Below are 17,388 nucleotides of genomic sequence, written 5' to 3' on the forward strand. Positions count from 1 at the left end.
TTGCAGTTTGTGTTTTTGATTTCCTGTGCAAACAGAAACTTTGTGGCCTCTGTCTTCCTCTCTCCCCACTTCCTCTTTTCAGTTGGATTTGAGCCAATCTGAATTTCATCTGAAATGTTTCCCACAATAACCCTGAATATTGCCAAACTCTGAAATTGTATTAATAGATGTATCTAAAAATCTAAATGATGTTCTAGGTTGTTGTTTTTTTTTTTTTTACCATTTTCAGACTTTAAAGTACCAACCATTTGCTTATTTTGCTTTACCAGGGACTAAAATTAACAAGTCACACATCATTTGCAGATTAATTTATTTTACTAAATGACTTATGACTTATGTCCAAAACAAATATCTAAATAATTTAATTTTCCATTTGCTGATGAGAGAAAAACAATTGACCTTGACTTCTATGTTGATTCTTGGTTGCAGTTTCAAAATTGCACAAGTTAATCAATTCTAGTGATTATTTGAAGTTGTCAACCAGTTGCACGGAAGGACAATGCTTCCAGTCTTCCTGAAGTTGCTAGCTGTGTTGCTAATTTATCTCATAACAAGATATATATAGACACAAAGAGACCGAGAGAAATGCACCACGAGTCTGTAATTTTCTTCTTAAGTACACTTCGATCGTGAGGCAGAGAATGTAGAAAATAAAATCTGATAATAACATTGTATGATCTTTATCTAATAAATTAAATTTATTTAGTCACCAACCAACCAGAAAGGACTGTGGCTCTCACAAACCTGTCATGTTTAAGAATCCCTCCTAACCTTCCACTGATTACCTTTTATTAACCGCACCTGCTTGATGAGTTTTGATTGGGTACCGAACAATAGCCAGACAGATTGGTGAGAAGGCAACACTTGTTGCAATTATAAGAAACTGGAAGAAACTCAAGATGACTGTCAATCTCCCTGGAAGTGGGACTTCATTTAAGATTTCATCTTATGGAACATCAACGCTCCTGAGAAAGCCTAGAACTACAAGGCAGGGCCTGGTCAGTGACCTGAAGATTTTTTGACATACAGGTGAACAAACATCAACAACCTTAGGCAGGTAAATGTATGTTTGCTCTGCTTTAATAAGCACCAAGCAGAAGATCTGAAAAAGTACACATAACTTTTGTTGTTTCTTAAAGGCCAATGGATTCATACATATTATATCAATTCATACAGCAGCCCACATTAAATATATATTTTTCACAAAATAATATCATGCAAATTAAACACTACTCTCTGAGGTCCATTTTTATATTATAACCCAGTGGAAAAAAGCAGATACGCAATATAGCTATAAAAATCTGCTCACAAAGTTATAGAGAGGTAAGCCTGTAAAACACAAAGCAGAAATGTCTTGATATAAAAAATGCTATAAATATGGCACATGAATAACGATGCAGAACAAGGTTTGCACTAGCTCAGTTTACATTCTTGTAGTCAGAAGGAGACCGATTAGTGGGACCACAGTATACTGTACCAACGTTTTTAAGTTATGGTTTCAAAGTTACGAATTTTCTCCATCATACAATTTCTATAATTAAATGTCCTTTCACTGAGATGTCAGGGAAAAGACCAAAGAGTTTTCTCTGTAAACGATCAGCTGACTGAAAGAAAGCTACATCACTGTTCCTGCAATAAGTACAACAAATTCAGTTTATTATGAAATCATTTTTTAAAAACTGTCATGACATGGAATATTAAGGACCATATGCTGCGAAAAATGACAAATTTAGCATGTTTATATTTTCTGCTTATATCAAAATAAATAATTGCTATGTCTATGCCTGCAAAACAACTGTGTAATATAAAATAAACTTTACATGTAATGACCAATATTACATGTAAATGCATTATTTTTGGAAGCAGAAGAAATTGCTACTTTTATGTTTAAGACAAAAGCAGATCATGTTTTATATTTTTGTGTAAAAAAAAGTGAAAGCAAAGCAGCTTTATCATAATATAGGAATCTATTATCAGTTGCTGTCAAAACTTGGGCCTGGGATTTGTCACCATATGAACTTATTTCATAAACATCTTGGCATGAAACCAAAACTAGACTCATCATTTACAACTGACAATTTCATAAAAAGCATCAAAGCATCAATTTTTAAAGTCTTCAGTAGTATTATTATTTATGCTTGGAAAAAGCATTGGAAAGCATTTCATACGCTTAAAAAACTTAATAAAACTCAATATATTAACAGTAATCTCTACAGTCTGTGACAGCTTTCACTTCTACAGATTTCAACTCACCCTTCAACATGTGACCAGCACCGTATCATTTTTTTATTCTGTCTCCTCCGTAATATAAAAGTTATTTCTAGTCCTACACTGCTTCTGAAATCCTTGCCCCCAAGTCTCTTTTTATAGCATTATAAAGTCCAATCAAGATTTTATTTTTTAATTGCTTAGAACCATTAGTTGTTTCTCTCCTTCTTCCTCTGTCTGTGCGTCTAATCTCGTACCTTCATCTTCGTCTGTGTTTATCTGTGCCACTCCGAGTCGGTATAGAGAGTCTCTGATGACCACCTCTCCAGGCTGACAAGCCTTCACAACCTGGTTGATCTGCTGGTTTACTATGTCTCTGCTGCTGAGGAAGTCTACAAGTCGGTTGTACAAGTAGTAATAAGCTGTGTTGTTGAAAATTATGGACTTTGCGTTCACATTGTCTTCTGGTTCTTTAAAACAGTCATTCTCTGGTATGTCAGTCTGCTCCTTTATACTTTCCTCTTTGTGATGCTCCTCTTTCTTTAAGTCCAGCTCTGTTAGCAGATTGATATACGGCTCCAGATCTCTGCAGCGGATCATGCAGTGGTGTTCCTGAGCGGGAGTGTCCCGCGCTGCTCCTGGAGGATAAACCAGCCAGCAAGAGGAGGATTTTGTGATGGGGTGAACCAGCTGGTTCTCTGCTACCAAGGAGAGGTCAGCGGTGTACGGCTGGTCCTGTAGCTCAGGGCATGTCACAAACTGAAACAGAAACTAAAGTTTGTCTGGGCAGAAACGTACTGAAAACATAAGAGTCACAGAATGCTATAAAAAAACAAAAAAACGTTTCATTTACTGGATTTATTCACTAGATTTAAATCAAATCTGCATCTAACTGAGCTGTGTATTCAATCAATACATAGATTATGCTTTTGTCAGTGTAGAACATTAGTTAGTCTTTCTATCTTCTTTATTTGTATTCCTGTAAATTTATTGACTTAATTGAATAAATGCCAATTGAATAAAGGCTTCTGAGCTGTAGACTTTCTGGAGACACTTACTTCTGGCTTTTCAAAGGGGTCAGAGAAGCAGCCCTGGTTTCTGCCCCACATCTGTGTTGCCAACTCTGGATACTGCAGATCAGTGCAAAGCGCCACTTGACGAGGACAGTCGCAAACGTAAACTGGAGGCCAGTAACGGGAGGAGAGGAGCAGATCGACGTGGTCTCGAGCTGTCTCTCCTCTCACCAAGTACTTAGAGGAACACACCACCTACAGGCGGGTTGAGCAAACAACATCTAGTGTTCTAAAACCATAACACACAACCAGAAATAATGTGAAAATCCTTATGCAATAATCAATACGTCAATTAATTGAATTGAATTAATTGAACTCTTTCTCCACTTTTAAATTGAATCAATAGCAAATTATTTCATCAAGGTCAGACTTTAAATGTAAAACCTATAAAGTTTAAATGTAAAACCTGTAAAGTTTTCACCGCTATGTCTGCATGTGAGCGAGTACACAACCATGACACAGTTGAAGAAAAGAGTTCTTACAACAACCTCTTTGGGAGTGATGATACACTAGTTTAGTTTATACACTAGATACTAAGAAGAGGAGATCAAGGAAATAACCTAAAAACAATGACTTTTTTCTTGCTATTAATGCCGATTTGTACCCGTTCTGTCCATAAAACAACTGTCCACACTGGAAAAAACAGCAGATGTCCTCTAACCATTGTTTCTTTAATACAAATGTTGCTATTTTTTGTTCTTCTACTCATGATCTCAAACTTTAGATTTATCTACTCTGAGTCTGGAAACACAAGGAGTATTACTGTCTTTGACGACTCCTCATGATGGTATTTTATGTGCACTAAAGGTGTTATTTCAAATATGGCAAATAATCTAAGAAATCTGCAACTTTTAGAAAAAGGTACCACAAAAATCTGTAATTTTAGGCCACAAAAATCACAAGAAACATAGCAAGTTCTGAATGGACTGATAGTTGGATGGAGGAACTAATGAAGCAGTTAATGTGTCATGGATGGATGGACATAATGCCTATCCAGAAGTAGAAGATACTTCCAGACTGCTTATGGATTATGTGCATACAATGGATTGTATTGGAGGCTTAAAGTGTCACACAGTTATAATGGCTTCAGTACGAATTGATTGATTTAATTTATGTCTGGGAACATGATAACATTTATGGGTTTGTTTTAATCAGAGCCATTTTGAGTTTCACTGAAACTAACTTAGTGGCTGAATAGCGAAGGGAAAAATACAACAATGATGGCAACTGAATTTATCATCTTAGCAGTCGATTGTCAGAACCTAAATTCACTCAAGCTGACCTGCCCTATTTAGCTCATCCCAACATGACATCCAGCATTTATTACAGAGAGGGGATTTGTAATAAAAATAAATAAATGGAAACAGAACAGAAGGTATAGGAGGGGCAGGGTACAAGTTGAACACAAAAATATGCAAAAAATGTACAAATAAGAGAACCAATGTTTCACCTTGTGGGGGCACACCTTGGACAGCTTGCCTGCAGTGAGATGGGGGGGTGGCTGTGGAGCCGTGGGAGGGCCACTGTGAACATGTGTGTACAGGTTGACCAGGGAGGCCAGAAGCTCGTTCTAGCAGTGAGACACAGAAAACATGACTTACTGAAACAAGAACACTCATTTTAAGAATAATTAAAGAGCCAAATTACAAATGAACATATGAAGAGGAGATTTAACCCAGACAACCTAAAGGCGCAGGTTTTGCGTGAAAGATATTTTTTATTTAGAGAGAAATTGATTGGTGTGCATTAAATGCAACAGTAAACGTTATAGTTTTTCTATTGTTTGAAATAATATTACTGTACTACTCTGATTTCACTGTGTATTATTGAAGGGTGTTAAAGTAAAGACACACTGAATATAAATGCATATATTTGTAAAAGAATTGTTATTCTCCTTCTAATTCAGAAGTACTACATTGTTTTGGTCTATCAGATAAAATCCCGCTAAAAACTCTGAAGGAAAATATGAAACAGTTCAAAGGGTGTAAACGGTTTTGTTCAAACAGTACAGTAAACTCTGGTAAAAGGCTCTTTGTTGTGGCTCACTTGTTTCCTTCCCAGACAAACACACACCTTCGTGGAGCCAGGGGTGAGGCCCACCCCACAGCTATCCAGTATGGTTCTCAACTCATCCTCACTGTGATCTTCGACCCTGTCGAGTCTGAGCTGACCGTCATGGATGAGACGAACCAAAGCTGACGGATCTCCTGAAAACATCAGAAAATTTTCTGATAGCCAACAAACCAACCCACTGAAAGAAAGGTCCCATCAGCATAAACACATGATCCATTTTCCTAATCTATAAATAAAGCAAATAGCTATTGCGATATTAACACATTTGTTTATTTCTCAAGTCTGAGACTGTTATAAGTGTAACTAACATAATTCAGCATGTGTGTGTACCTGCAGGCTGTTGTATTTGTGGCATTAGCTTGTCCTTCTCTGTGTTGATGACAGTGGGGCTCCTCATCAAAGGTGGTGCAAAAGGAGCAATGATGGAAGCATCCACCCGTGTGATGGGGATGTCTGCAGGGAAAGCCGCTTGCTCGATCGCTTCCCCCTCCATGGTCAGCCAGAAGTCATCCACATGAACTTCGTCTGAGACTGAACACTCCGGCCAGGTAAACTGCAGAGTAAAAAGGCGCATCACCTTCCCGAATCTGCTGAAAAATTATAGGTATGTTACAGATTACATAAACAGTCTGTCACCTCCACATTCTTCAGCTCCAGTACGTCGTTTCTGTGTCTTTGTGCAATCTCAACTTTTGGGGCAACACCACAAAAGCCACAGATCATGTCGTTGTAATCCCGCACCGTCAGACACTCAAAGGCCCAGTAGCCGCTCAGGAAAAGCTCCTGAACTTGAGATGATTCCTCTGGAGTAAGACTATGGACTAATGTAAGAGCAAACACATCAAAAGGCTGATCAAAAAAAATCTACTGTTGAATAAATGCATGAAGAGGTAAACTGGAATTTACTTGGATGATTCTGGATTTGGTCAAACACAGATTGAGCAGCTAGAGATGGTGTCTGGCCCAGTTTGATGTTGGCTCTGATCTTCAGAAATAAGTCAAGACTTACAAGAAGTCGATTCCCAACGTTGAACAAACCTGAACAAACCAGTAAGCAAATTATTAGACAGAAATGATTAACTATTCTAACACAGTATTACAGGTTATGTTGGGTTCCTGTATGGACACAGCATGTGGCTCACTCTCCATGGATGCCATAAAATAGGAAACAAGCTAAATATGCCGAGATACAGAAAGAGAGACCTTCAGCTAATACAATATCCATTTAATCATGTGAGTTGAGAGAAACTCTGCAAGGCGAATTAAAAGCTCCTCTCAGGTTGTCCTGTTGGCAGGGATCCTCAGATAATGATTGAGTTTTGAAGGAATTTACGTAAGGTGCTTCTTAGAAACTCTAATTCATAAGAATGAGACAACTAGAATCACATTTCAGAGAAAAAAATAACTAAAAACAGAAACATCTGTTGCTTAGACATAAAAATTTTATTTTCTGTCAAACAACATAAAGAAGCATTGTTATTTATTATACACTGATCTGCTCCTAAAACTAAAAAAACAAAGCTGAAATGGGGCTAATAGCTAAATGGAGAAGCTGCATAAGATTGCTAAAATTAGAAAAAGTAAATTAACATGCAAATCCTTTATTCTGTAATAATCACCAGACTATTAAAAATGATAAAGATTTTGGTAACACACTCACTCTGAATGAACCTGAGAAAAACATGATAGAAAGACTAATTATACTACAGTTATCCAATTAGTTTGTGAAACAAATTATGTTGTTCTGTAGCGCCCTCTTGAGGCCAATTGGTAAAACAGTGTGAATGAGAAACATTCACCACTGGTCCAGAGTTTAACCCAGGTTAGCCCTATTCTAACAGCCGATTACACAAAGAGTACATTTTAAAACAGTTTTTTCCTCGAAATTAAAACAAATAATGCTCAGAATTATACAAATTTGCTTGGATTACCTGGATGCAGATCTGCAAAGCTGTGCAGGGCCAAACATCGAAGGTTGGGACACACTTTGAGCTGCAGAGACGCCGTCTGCATCAGAGTCTCGGTGAGCAACCAGCAGTCCTCCTGCCCGGCAACAGTACTACAAGGTCCAATCATAACCATGTACACAAGTTTACATTAAATCTCAGAAATCAACATGAGGCAAGGTTGCAAAAATGATGAGGCAAAACGAGGGAAAAGTCATCATCTATGGCCTTACCCCCGCCCTCCTTTCAACAGATGGCAGCTACACAGGCCACAGTGTGTAGCTGCTGATTCATAAAACTGAGGCCACCCAGTCTCCAACAGTGTCTCAGTCTCAGCATCACTTCCTTCACCATTCTTAACCAAGACTATTTTAACATTGTTCAGCTCCTGGATGAGGCTCAATGTTTCCTGCAGCTCTGTGTCACTCTCAGGTATCTGCAGGGTGCTGCGGATTAGCTGCAAAGTGCTCTGGCGCTGGACGTCCCTCTGAGCAGGACTCAGGTCCTGATGGGGATCTAGCAAAGTCTCAGACTGAGGAAGGAAACAGAAAGTTAGTGAGAGGATTTCATGCACACAGCAGTCAGCATCATCAAACCGTGTTTGCATATAAATAATTTGATTAGTGCTGTGAAATTGGCTGATTTGCACTTGACCAAACCTGATTATTGATCGGTTACTCATAGACAGCACTCTTTGGTGTGGAAGTTGTTATTGAGGGAAAGAAGAGGCAACACCTTATAGCATCAAAATGTGATGAACATTAAAAAGGTCAATAACTAAGTCATAAAAAATGTAAAATGTGTGAAAGCCCTAAAGAGAAAAAATCAGTTATCCGTCATAGGTCTACTGAAGCAGCTGTCACTGAGCCGTCGTTGTGCTGAGCTCCATTTCAACTACACCTTGCAAATAATCTGGATGTTGTGTTTCTCCTACCTTTGGAGGTTTGGTATTCTTTCTGGTCAGCTCGGTGCCACATTTTGGACACACAGCAGGTTTGTGGCGGTTCTTATACATGTAGTCACAGGCCGGGTTCTTACAGCGGCCTCTGCCTCGTGCTGTGGATAGCCCCAAATCCTGAAACACGCAAAAAAATAAATCTGTCACACAAACAGAAAAGAAACCACAGAGAAACAAATTTTCCATAAAAAGCACAAGGTTTACTTACAAAACAGGAAACCGTGTGTCTGAAAGGCACTAGGGACAAAACATTCACACCTGTGTCAGGAGTGGAAGTCACATGTTTACTTCTGTCTGCTGAGACGGAGGAATCCTGCAGAAGGGGATGTAGTGAGTGAAGAAACTTGACCTCATCACTGTCACTCTGTGTTTTCAGAGTTGATGGGTGTGTTTTCACCTGGATGGTTGTTGTTGTTGGGACGGTCTGGCCAAGCTGCTTTAAAGTGCTGGGTTTAAGACCTGACAGAATCTCTTGAGGCACTGTGGCTACAAGCACAACCACGTCAGATGAACACCTAGTACATCTAGAAATTACATTTCTTCTTCATGCATTTCAAATGTGTTGTGAACACATTCACAGCACCAAGTGGTGAATGTACCTGCTGCTGTATGGTTGCTTTTAGAGACACCTTGAGGTTTTTCTTTCTCTGGTGTAACAGTTAAGATCTGAATCACAGTGCTGCCTGTGAATCAACCCAAACACAAGCAAATATGTTGACCCAGGTAAGAACAGCTTATTACCTGACGTATATGCCACGGGACGTTTGTCCAGTGTTACCTGGGTTACAGACGGCAGGAAGGATGGGTCTCACAGGCCTCTTCTGAACAACAGCACAGCTCTTCACTGGTTTCTGATGCGTGCTTTTAGTAGTCGCTTTTGTTTGTTTACTTTAAAAGGAAAAAAATAAAAGAGTGCAGTCAGATATTCATTAAAAAAAAACATGAAGGGAGTGCCGTGGTGGCATAGGGGACAGCGCGACCCATATTTGGAGGCCTTGAGTCCTCGACGCGGCCGTCGCGGGTTCGAGTCCTGGACCCGACGACATTTGCCGCATGTCTTCCCCCCTCTCCTTCCCCGTTTCCTGTCAGCCTACTTTCATTTAAGGGACACTAGAGCCCACAAAAGACCCCTGGAGGGGTAAAAAAATACAAACAAACGTGAAAAGACCAATGGATTACACTGACAAAATTCTTCTAAGATAGAAAAAAACAATAGCTTTTTTTTCACTAAATTCCTTTAAACAACCAGAAATATGTAGATATTCAAGTTCAAATGAAACAACAATTTTCTAAAGATTTTGAACAACTAATAATAAAGATGTTTGAAGGTTCTATATTTATTCTAAATTGTCCTAGGGTCAGCTTGTTTATATGTAATATGTAACATGGTCAACTTGATCCTGGACAAAGTTTTATGTCACCTCCTCTTTCCATTCTGCACCAGTAAAGAAACATGTACATAACCATGTCATTAAGCCACTGTGCATTTTTTCCTCTTTACAGTTAAATATCATTATGAATTATAGCCATAGAAAGTCACAGTTATGCCCAAATCTCATCTGTAATTTAATCAAATTCTAAGACTCTGCAATACACATTATTTTCCTTTATTTGAGTTATATAGTTGAGTCTTATTATGAGAGACAATGACACCTGAGTCAATCAGAATAACTAGGCATTCTCCTAATAGTAGTCACATAACTGTATTTCTTTACAGATAACTGTGAACAGAATATTAAACATTTCCCTCACCTCTATCTTTCTTTCGCAACGTCTGTAATATTCTCCTCAAGTTTTGTGATTTCAGATGCAAGAATTTATATCAGTTTTGAGGACAGTAGAAATCCTTGAAATCAGTTATTATAACTATTGTTATTTTGTAAGTCTAATTTTACAACTAAAAACGCCACATTAAAAATCACAAAGATACCGAACTGTGGAAAAGTAAAATGACCAACACCTTGATAAGACACTTGACTATGACGTTTACCATATTTGAGGCAGAGGTGTGGTGCTGCTGCCCTCTGGTGGTGCTGCAGCTGATAGTGCAGGTTGTTTTCTGTTGCTCCGATGAGCTTGTCCTTCCTTGTTGTCGCCACCAGACTTTGTTTCACTGGTGTCTGCAGAAACATGCAGTGCAGCCTGACAGCTTTCGTTACTCTTGTTGTCAGTTGTTAGCTTGGAAGCACCAGCTTTATCTTGTGTCCTTTTAGCCTAGAAGAAACACAAATGCAGTCAAAACCAACTGAGTCAACTGAATCAGAGCTGTAAAGAATACCTTATATCAAATATTGCCTGCTAAAAGCAACTCAACCTTTACAGCAGGTATCCATTTTCCTCCCAAGTGGCTCCCACACTCAGGACAGGTAGGTGGTTTGTGTCGAGTGACGTAAACAAAAGAACAGCCAGGATTTAGACACCTCCCCCGACCTCTCCTTGTGTATGTCTTTACAGACTGCAGTAAAGAAGAAATAACTCACTTTTTTTTTCAAAATTTATTTTATAATAAATTCTGCAAAAAATAATATGGCTTTTTACCATTTTATATGAAGGTTTGGGAATCTGGTTTGATTTGGCCCCTACAGAAATCATCATGACTGGCTGCAGGGAACTAATGCCTGCTAAAGGATGAGGCTCCAGTTGATTCTTGAATGAAGGATAATTGGGAGAAACACTTACTGAAATAAACTGCTTTGCTGAAACATTTTATTTAAACATTAAATTCCTGTCATAAATCATTTACGCACAGATCTCACCTGGGAGGGCACAATGGTCACCATCTGCGTAGCTTCTCGTTGCATCATTTGCACTGCTACTCCACTGGCTTTTGTTTTCAGTGATACATCATTCAGCATCTCATCAACAGAACCCTGTGAGCCCTGGATGTCTGTGGAGGTCAGGGTTTTGGATGAAGACCATGGCGAAGTTCTTTGGGGAGTCACATAAGAAGGCACCACTGTTTCCTCTGCTGTATCACTGGGAACAGTGGGGGGTTCTGAAATTTCCATTTCAGCGGCCAAGTCAACAGGTGCTACCTTGGACTTGGGGACCCTGAGGGCGACCGAGCACAAGCTTCCTTCAGCTGAAAAATCAATCGATTCGATGCACACTTCTGACTGAGAGCCTACAGCTTGATAGTTGGAGGAGGCGCTGTTGGGCACCAGGAAGCAGTTGGCTCTGGGGAGAATTTTGCGGAAGCCCGGCAGGTGTTTACTGGAGCTTTGAGATGTCTGAGGAAAACAAAATTCACAAGTAAGGAAATTGTTAAAGGCTTCGGAAAGCACACCAGAGAAAAAGATGAGGAAAAATCAGTTTAGTCTCATTCATTCAGCTGGTAGCAAACTTAAGATATATATCAAGACAAAACTTGTGAATCTTGTGAATTTAGGGAAAGTGGCTATACTAAATACTTGACAAAACTTGACAAACCAGAAAGAACTACCTCAAAATACTCTCCCTAGTGTCTGTTTAATTCTAAGAACTTAATTCAAAGACAACTGGAATGTAGTGTCTCTTGGTTTGTCAAAAACTACAAAAGTTTTTCAAAGACTTTCAAGATATATTTCTAGAAGAAATATGAAAACAAAGAAATGTGTCTTTCTTTAAGGACTTGTGGAGGGAGACTAGGAGATTAGGGGATTGCTACATGATTTTCTTTAATAAAACAGATTATGAAGACATATTTTGTTCAAAGCCATCCTTAGAAGAAACCACAGAATATCTACTGGATATAGTTAAGGATTCTGGCTTAGGAGCTTGTATTCGGAACTATTTGTGACTTTATCAACAGTGACAAATAAAAAAGGGGGGGAAACAGTTCCAGGCAAAACAAGATGAATGCACCTTCCTTTGTTGTTGGCAGCCTGATGCTGAAAACAACATGTTTTACTTCAGACTTCATAGTGTGTTTTTTGCCAGAAGTACATCTTACAATTGTGGTGGTTTCAAGTTGTGTTTTGTCTCACATAAAGCATTCAATGCAGTCAATGTTCTTCTTAGGCCTCTAATGAGCCATCATTTGATCCAGGTGCATTAAACCAGGGAGAGAACTAAAACATGCAGGATGCCGGCCCTCGAGGACCGAGTTCGGACACCCCTGCATTAAGCCTTTCCATCAATGACGAAAAAATTTCCAGCTTCTCTAGTGTTATTATTTAAATTTTATTGTGTTTCCTTGTGCACAACGGCAATAAAAGGAATTCTGATTCTGATTACCCATGCTATTTAGAATATTCTAAGAATGTGGAAACATTCATAGATAGTATATAATGCTGGGGCTTTTGTGAAAACATCCGCAGAGACATGTCTATGTACCACAAGAGCATCTAAAAGTTTGTCAGATTAATGATTCAGTAAAATGGTGGATGGGTGATAACTCACCAAGATTGAACACTGATATTGAATCAAACGGTGCATAAAGAAAAAGTATAATTTAAAGTGGTTTTGACAATTACGCAGCAGGTTATTGCAAATTATTCTTTCACATGTTGCCGTTCACATTAAAAGAAGACCCTCAATTTATGTGTATGTCTATAAATTCTCAGTCCTGAAAGTTCCACAAGACTAAATTAGTTTATGATCCATGACTTTGCTAATATGTCTAACTTACTGTGTCTATCCCCTCCTTTTCCAACTTGGCTCTCTCCAGATAGTAGCTCTTCTCAGCTACACTCAGCCTCCTCCAGCTCTCACTGATTCGTTTGTTGACTTCAGACTGAGGCAGATTTGGGGTTCCGAGTTGCATAACCTGGTGAACATCGAAGTAGTAGAGCAGGTAGGCAGATCTGGGACAGATGATAAATCACATATACAAATTAATACATCAAAAGAATTACTACAGGTCCATAAAAAGACAGTTCAAGTTATCCACATTACATTACCGGGGCTTCTTGGGTCTTTCATGACTGTTTTCATCAGCCTTGCCCCGCTTCTTTTTGGGGGACGTCATCTCCACTTGGCTGTACACATTTTCAACTTCTTCAGTTACTTTCACAACCTCTAACACCTCCACATTGTCCATGTCTTCCATGGATCAAGGACACTGCTAATAAAACGCATGGATTTAGTTTACCAAACCTTCAAATAGATGCTTTATTTGCAGGATGAGTGTGCAACTTTACCTCCCTCTACCGACAATTACAATTAACACTAGAATAATGAAACTACAGCTTAATTGCTTAAACATTCAGAATGCATGTTGGTCTGTTTATGCAACGTTACAGTGCATTTGCCACGCATTTGCTTGCAAAAAGGAAAGAAATGATGCAGAGCAAGTAAGCTCAGACTCATAATTGCGACGAAACACTGAACATAGTACTGCAGAAAAAAAGTATCGCCAACTAAACTACACTGAAAAAACGTGCATGTGAAACTCACTGGTTTAATGGCGTGTGTTCATACTGCCTGCACGCCTAGTCAACTATCCAATGAAATGCCGTCTTGTTGAAGCCTTACCTACTATCTTCCGACCTTTAAGAAACTGTTCCAAGCATCTACTGGGAGAAGCCTGTCATTGCATAAATGGTGAGGAACACCTCTATGTTCATTTTTATGCTTTAGCGAAGATTTACCACGTATAAACGACTGCAAAAGCTAAATAGTCCTAGCTGACAAAACGACTGGCGAGAAGAAACATGGCGATTTGTTGCTATGGGCTTCGTCCAATCAGATTTTGCGATAGATATGTCCGATCCAATCACGTAAGACGTTTTTAACACGTGAAATTGACTCTTGCGTCCCGAATATCGTTGTCATTGCAGTCACATGGAGGCGCTGTTTCCAAAGACTAATTCAGTCGTAATTTCTGAGCCTGTGCAAAACATTATGACGTTTTGTAAAGCAAATTTTCTCATTACTACTATTAATTGTAATGTTAATCCTGCTTTAATTAATAGCTATATATATATAAAGCAGGATTAACTTTACTATTAATAACAATTAATAGTAATAATGAGAAGATTTGCTTTTGCTAAAGGAGTTTTTGCTAACAGAGCCTTTTTTGGCAGTCTTTTTAAAAAAATTATTATTATTAATGAGCATCTTTGTTTACAAGTACAAAGAAAAGCAAAAAACAGAACACAATATATTATAAAGTTTACCAGGGGTGTAGCTTTCAACAGTAAATACATTGGTACGAAAAACAAAAAGAATAGAAAGAAGATATGACAAATTAAAAATATTCAGAGATCTACAAAATGTATATATGTGTTTACAGCTTATTTGTGCATACTCTTGGAAATAGTGGATAAATAGAGTTCGATTTCCCTAACCAAAACTGTAAAAAAAAAAAAAAGGGTGACGATGATGAAAATTTACATTTATGAATATTAAATTTGCCAAATATAATTAGATTGATTGCCAGTCTTTTGTCTGCATTAGTATTCTTACCATGAAAGCCAAAAATAATATGCTCATACCTCAGAGAACATTTAGTATCAATATTACAATTTATAAAGTTATTTCACTCTTTCCAAAATTTTCTTGTGATACGACAATTCCAGAATAAATGACTAATTGTTTCTGGATACTCTTTGCAGAACTTACCGTTGGGGTCTATTGTTTTAATACAGTATATTTCATTATGTATTGATTAATAGGATAAATTCAATGTAACAGTTTAAAAGAGGCATTTTTCATTTAGTTGTTTATGAAAAGTTTCTGATGATGAGTCCACACCTTTTTCCACAGTGAATCAGGGACAGAATTCTTCCAATAGAAAACAGATGAAGGTGCAGAAATAATATCTTGTTGAAACAGGGTACGAATAGTTCTGTTATTCTTACAAGTAGAAGGAAAACACGCTTTACATTTACATTTAACAAGGCCTTACATTCATCAACAACATTATTTCTAAAGAGTTCACAGCTGACATATCCTGCTTTTATCCGTTCCTCTATTTTACCAATCTCCTGTCCAGCAGGTGGCGCTAATGCAACTTCTGCGTCTGTTCCAGAAGAAGTAGACTGACCGAAAAAATGGCGGATGACAAGGTGAGTGAGATGTGTCTGGCTTCTAAATTATAAATAATATTTTTGCTGCTCATGACAGCAATAGTTAGAGGAGCAATAAAATATGGTGTCCCACAGAAAATGTTAGTTCTGTGTTACAATCATTTGGGAAGCTCTCAGCGAGGGGAGAGAAAGGAGCCGACCCTGAGAACATGCAGAAAAAACCTTCAGAGAAACTTATGTATGTATGTGATGATGACCCAAACTGCCGCTAGTGTGCTTTTACTGTACACCACGGTCTGTTAAAATCACGTACGTATTGTGGATTCAGTATGGTTTGTGAATGTTTCTTTTTTTTTTAAATATATCTCACATGAGCTGTGTTTATTTCAGGATCCTCTGAGACAGTTAAAGGATCTAACTCGGCTTAAAAATCAGCTGGAGGCGATTCAGAGGAGAGTGGAGACCGAGGTATCCGCAGAATTTCCCCAGGTGAGCTTATATAGGTCGAATGGGCACATGCCACTGAAATAGGGCATTTTCGTCCACTTTTACATATTCTTTTGTAAGATATATTTCTGAAACGTATCAGTGCCTCAAAAGATTAATTGCATATATTTCTAAACCAAGAGCGGCACAAACAGGCTGGAGATTCGTGATTGATTTCCGATCTCTAGTTTTGTTCAAACTGATCTCAACTGTTTTTGATTTCTTGTTAGTTGAGTAAAACAATTAAACAGTGTGTAAAACATTGCCATAGCCTGCCAGTTATTTATACTAGGTTCATAAGTGAACTACCTAACTGCTGCAAAACAAAGTTTTACAGGGACTGTTTTCTAGCTGTAGAAAATACAACTTACCTTGAAACGACACTTTATGTACTTTTAAATCATCTCCCTGAAACTCAAAATAGTTTTAGTCATACAGTCTAAACGTTGATACTTTCTTTTCCTTACTATCAACTTCGACATCATTGTTACTGATTTAGTTCTGTGCATGCACAGCTTTAAAATAGTTTGGATATTTGAGGTTCAGACTGTCCTGTCACTTGTTAGGCTGTGAATAATTGTCTGATTCAAAGTTGATGTCCTAGTGTATCTCTAATAGAGTTGGGTAGCATAGCAAAATTTGTAATAGTAGCACTACAGCGCCTATGAAAAGTATTTACCTCTTAGAATGTTTTTCCTTTTTTATTGCTTTACTGCAAAATAGTCATAATCCACCAAATTTGGATTTTTTTTGAAAGAAAAAAAAGAAAACCTTTAATGTCAAAGTAAAATCAACTAAAGTTGTTGCCCTGTTTGACATGCTGTTGGCCTGCCACCAGAGTCTTTTGATTAATACAAATTCACAGCAATATCCTTCTAGTACTGGTAAGGGAACCATTTACTGGTAACAACTTCACTGAAACTTACTGAAAAAAATCTGAGCTGCACTTTTTAATAACTACTCCATTCAGCTGGGACAACATTAACCCTTTCTTTAGCATCTAAATTGAAGGTAATTTAAAGCAAATGAGCTGTATGATGGCAACTTAAAGCTGGCTTGAAAATATAACATTTTAAAACGTTTTGTACCTTATCACCTTGGTAACTGGAACATGCTAACAAATTTTAATGACTGTCTTTGCATCTTTTTTCCTTCTGTAGGGAAGCACGGTGTTGGGATCACCCTTCCTGAAGGGCTTTTTGGTCGGCTATGTGGTGGCAAAGCTGCGCTCCTCGGCCTTCCTGGGAGTGCTGCTGGGAACTGCCACTGGCATTTACGCAGCCCAGAGCTATCAGGTGCCTAACATTGAAAGGACCGTTAAAGATTACGTGAGCACAATGAAAAAGGGACCAAAGTAAATTGGGCTGACGTTCACTAAATGAAGAAGTGCTCTTGGAGGTACTGGTCCACAGCAGACTGGAGTTGAACTTTTCTGAGTAAGGAGGATTATGGATGCATTCTTTTGACTGGAATTCCACTTGGGACCTAAAGAGAGAAACTTTATTCGTTTTTACTTTTGCTTTGGGTTCAGTTTAATCCTGCTTTAATTTCTACTGTCCACTGTTAACACATTGCACCTGCATGACGTTGTGCCTACAAGGCTTAGGGCTTAATTAAAGCAGCTATATTTATATTAAGGCCTTTGGATTTTAATATGGAAAACAGGCAGAAACTTTCCCCACCTCATGTACCCC

At 38.3% G+C, this 17,388-nt stretch overlaps 2 protein-coding genes across 6 annotated transcripts; one reads left to right on the plus strand and one right to left on the minus strand.

Moving 5' to 3' along the window:
• Window positions 1-389: 389 nt before the first annotated feature.
• hmgxb3 (HMG-box containing 3) lies at window positions 390-13,876 on the minus strand. Of its 5 annotated transcripts, XM_023329118.1 has the most exons (21): window positions 13,713-13,876; window positions 13,139-13,302; window positions 12,868-13,042; window positions 11,006-11,488; window positions 10,797-10,904; window positions 10,573-10,713; window positions 10,249-10,472; window positions 9,037-9,146; window positions 8,858-8,941; window positions 8,656-8,744; window positions 8,467-8,571; window positions 8,235-8,375; window positions 7,534-7,832; window positions 7,286-7,413; window positions 6,261-6,392; window positions 5,991-6,175; window positions 5,685-5,907; window positions 5,355-5,488; window positions 4,732-4,851; window positions 3,267-3,476; window positions 390-2,967 (listed from the first exon to the last, which is right to left on the minus strand). In XM_023329118.1, exons 2-21 carry the CDS (start codon window positions 13,285-13,287, stop codon window positions 2,401-2,403), a joined length of 3,807 nt encoding a protein of 1,268 aa, XP_023184886.1. In that variant the 5' UTR covers window positions 13,288-13,302; window positions 13,713-13,876; the 3' UTR covers window positions 390-2,400. The 5 variants fall into 5 exon arrangements, with proteins under 5 accessions (XP_023184886.1, XP_023184884.1, XP_023184882.1 ...); XM_023329116.1 differs by having other exon boundaries at window positions 8,467-8,744; window positions 11,015-11,488; window positions 13,139-13,299; XM_023329114.1 differs by having other exon boundaries at window positions 8,467-8,744; window positions 11,015-11,488.
• Window positions 13,877-15,198: 1,322 nt separating this feature from the next.
• On the plus strand, window positions 15,199-17,325 carry LOC111606810 (SLC35A4 upstream open reading frame protein-like). The gene is made up of 3 exons (XM_023328094.1): window positions 15,199-15,247; window positions 15,599-15,697; window positions 16,855-17,325. Exons 1-3 carry the CDS (start codon window positions 15,233-15,235, stop codon window positions 17,050-17,052), a joined length of 312 nt encoding a protein of 103 aa, XP_023183862.1. The 5' UTR covers window positions 15,199-15,232; the 3' UTR covers window positions 17,053-17,325.
• Window positions 17,326-17,388: the final 63 nt, after the last annotated feature.

This window comes from Xiphophorus maculatus, chromosome 23 (genome assembly GCF_002775205.1).
Source record: "Xiphophorus maculatus strain JP 163 A chromosome 23, X_maculatus-5.0-male, whole genome shotgun sequence".
Classification (NCBI taxonomy): Eukaryota; Metazoa; Chordata; class Actinopteri; order Cyprinodontiformes; family Poeciliidae; genus Xiphophorus; species Xiphophorus maculatus.

Bases quoted from the DNA above. Each gene is read 5' to 3' on its own strand.
- hmgxb3 (XM_023329116.1), bottom strand. From the start codon at position 13,287: ATGGAAGACATGGACAATGTGGAGGTGTTAGAGGTTGTGAAAGTAACT. The intron at 10,905-11,014 runs GTGAGATCTGTG...CCTTCATTCAAG, and splicing joins TGACCATTGTGCCCTCCCAG to AATCAACTGGAGCCTCATCC. The intron at 9,147-10,248 runs GTAAACGTCATA...TTCCTTTTAAAG, and splicing joins ACACCTCTGCCTCAAATATG to TAAACAAACAAAAGCGACTA.
- LOC111606810 (XM_023328094.1), top strand. The intron at 15,698-16,854 runs GTGAGCTTATAT...TTCCTTCTGTAG, and splicing joins TATCCGCAGAATTTCCCCAG to GGAAGCACGGTGTTGGGATC.